The sequence below is a fragment of the Nematolebias whitei genome, chromosome 19, assembly GCF_014905685.2.
Source record: "Nematolebias whitei isolate Nwh7 chromosome 19, NemWhi1, whole genome shotgun sequence".
Classification (NCBI taxonomy): Eukaryota; Metazoa; Chordata; class Actinopteri; order Cyprinodontiformes; family Rivulidae; genus Nematolebias; species Nematolebias whitei.
The window spans coordinates 12,592,708-12,594,395 of record NC_056516.1 but is presented as its reverse complement, the minus strand read 5'-3'; the positions used below and the strand labels follow the sequence as shown (position 1 = coordinate 12,594,395).

The window sequence follows — 1,688 nt, the reverse complement described above, 5'->3', positions numbered from 1 at the left end:
AAAATCATAGATTTTACTGTCTTGTTTAAGTGTTGTCATTTATTCAATATTTTGGTGAATCTACGGTTTGAGAACTGAGTTTCCTTACAAAACAAAATGGTTTATTTTTCAGGGGTGCTGAGTTCAAATTTAGGGGTGCTCACCCCCAAAAGGAGGCTAAAATCATCACTGGAATGAGCTTCTACACCACATTAATTCAAGATGGCCACGGCAGCATCGATCTTAGAAAAAAAAATGGTGTTAATGATAGCCATATGCTATATTACAGATACTGAGGTAGTAGCTGAGAGTCATCTCCAACTCACACAGATCACCAAAGATCTCACAAAGATTTGACCAGATGGCTAAAACTCCCCAACATCAGATGATTTTTATTACATTTTCTGGCATGAAACAAAGTTTTTAACGTATATCTGTCACAGTTTTTTGTTCTCTTCTTTAAGGATTTTACTTTGAAATCCCTTTTACATCCAACAGTTAAACTCTCTCCTGCAGACAGATGTTTCAGTGGAGAACCGGTTATAAGATCCACCTTCTGGCCGCATGGGGGCGCCGCTGAGCCGCAGCTCCCGGGCTGACTCCAACCAGCAGAACCAACCGGGTGGGGGGCTCTGAGCTCACATGCTCCCTGTGCGGGCTGTGGATGGAGCTGAGCGCACAACTTCTCTCCAGTCCTCCCGACGCTGCACCTGCTGCCGGACTTCCCTCCAGGATCTGGGTCCTGTAACGAACCGAGCTCTGGACTTTACCACTTTCTAAAGGTGCCAGCATGCGCTCAGCAGTTCTGCTCCTGGTGCTGGCCGTCAGGATGTGCGCGGACAGCACGGAACGACCAACAGGTAAGAGATGAAGTTGTGCGTCAGGGCGCGGAGAGCTCCTCTGCTCCACAGCAAGAGTCCGAGCCGAGTTCTGGCTGAGAGGAGCCTGAGCCTGGTGGGTCTGTGCCAGGGGCGCGCCGAGACTTTCTGAGGACCCCGGGTTCAGAGCCGAAAAGTTGAAAAAGGAAACAAAGTGGGATGAAACTACATTAGTCTTTCTGTGTGTGTGTGCAGGCTGGATGGATGAACTGATCGGCTGCTTCAGACGGGATGAATTAATAATTTGATTGTGCACTGACAGCTGAAGGAAACATTGTGTCTGTGTCGTTCCTCTGGAGCTTTGTGGTTTTAGTGCATTTTAATATTAACTGTTAAAAATCAACAACTTTCAGATTGGCGTACAGAATATACATTTAAAAACCCCGATTTCTGCACGACAAAATAAATACATGAAGCTTTTAGTTGTGTGCAGAAAAATAAAAGGTCTGAATGTTCAGCATGTTGTATATTAGTAGTGAGCTGCAGCAAACTGGAGGTATATTTCTGCTTCTTCTTCTTTCTTGGTTTTACCAAGAGGAGAGAAACAAACAACGATTTAGAAAGGAGACTGAAACTCTCACAAACATTCTTTTAACTTTTAACATCATGTGTGAATTGTATGAATTAGATGAATCACAAACTAACTTCACGCATAAAGGCGTTTTTAATATATATTTTGTTTTATTTAGCTATTTACTGTTCCTCCATTGAGGGATAACAGAGTGGCTCCGGTCTGTCATGGTGAACAAGGAGCTGAAGGTTGAAGCTCTTGATTTGGTCCGTCTATGTTCCCTCCCTGACCTGTGCTCAGGAGGTTTGGATCATGACAGA

The 1,688-nt window shown here is 44.3% G+C and overlaps 1 protein-coding gene across 1 annotated transcript in view; it reads left to right on the top strand.

Annotated features, from left to right (window-relative positions):
• Positions 1-543: 543 nt before the first annotated feature.
• The window catches only part of ptprua (protein tyrosine phosphatase receptor type Ua), a 502,564-nt gene continuing 501,419 nt past the window's right edge, over positions 544-1,688 (top strand). Inside the window, exons 1-2 of the mRNA XM_037693627.1 lie at positions 544-601; positions 762-839. Of these exons, the coding sequence (XP_037549555.1) occupies positions 544-601; positions 762-839 (136 nt within the window). The remainder of the gene's footprint in view (positions 602-761; positions 840-1,688) is intronic.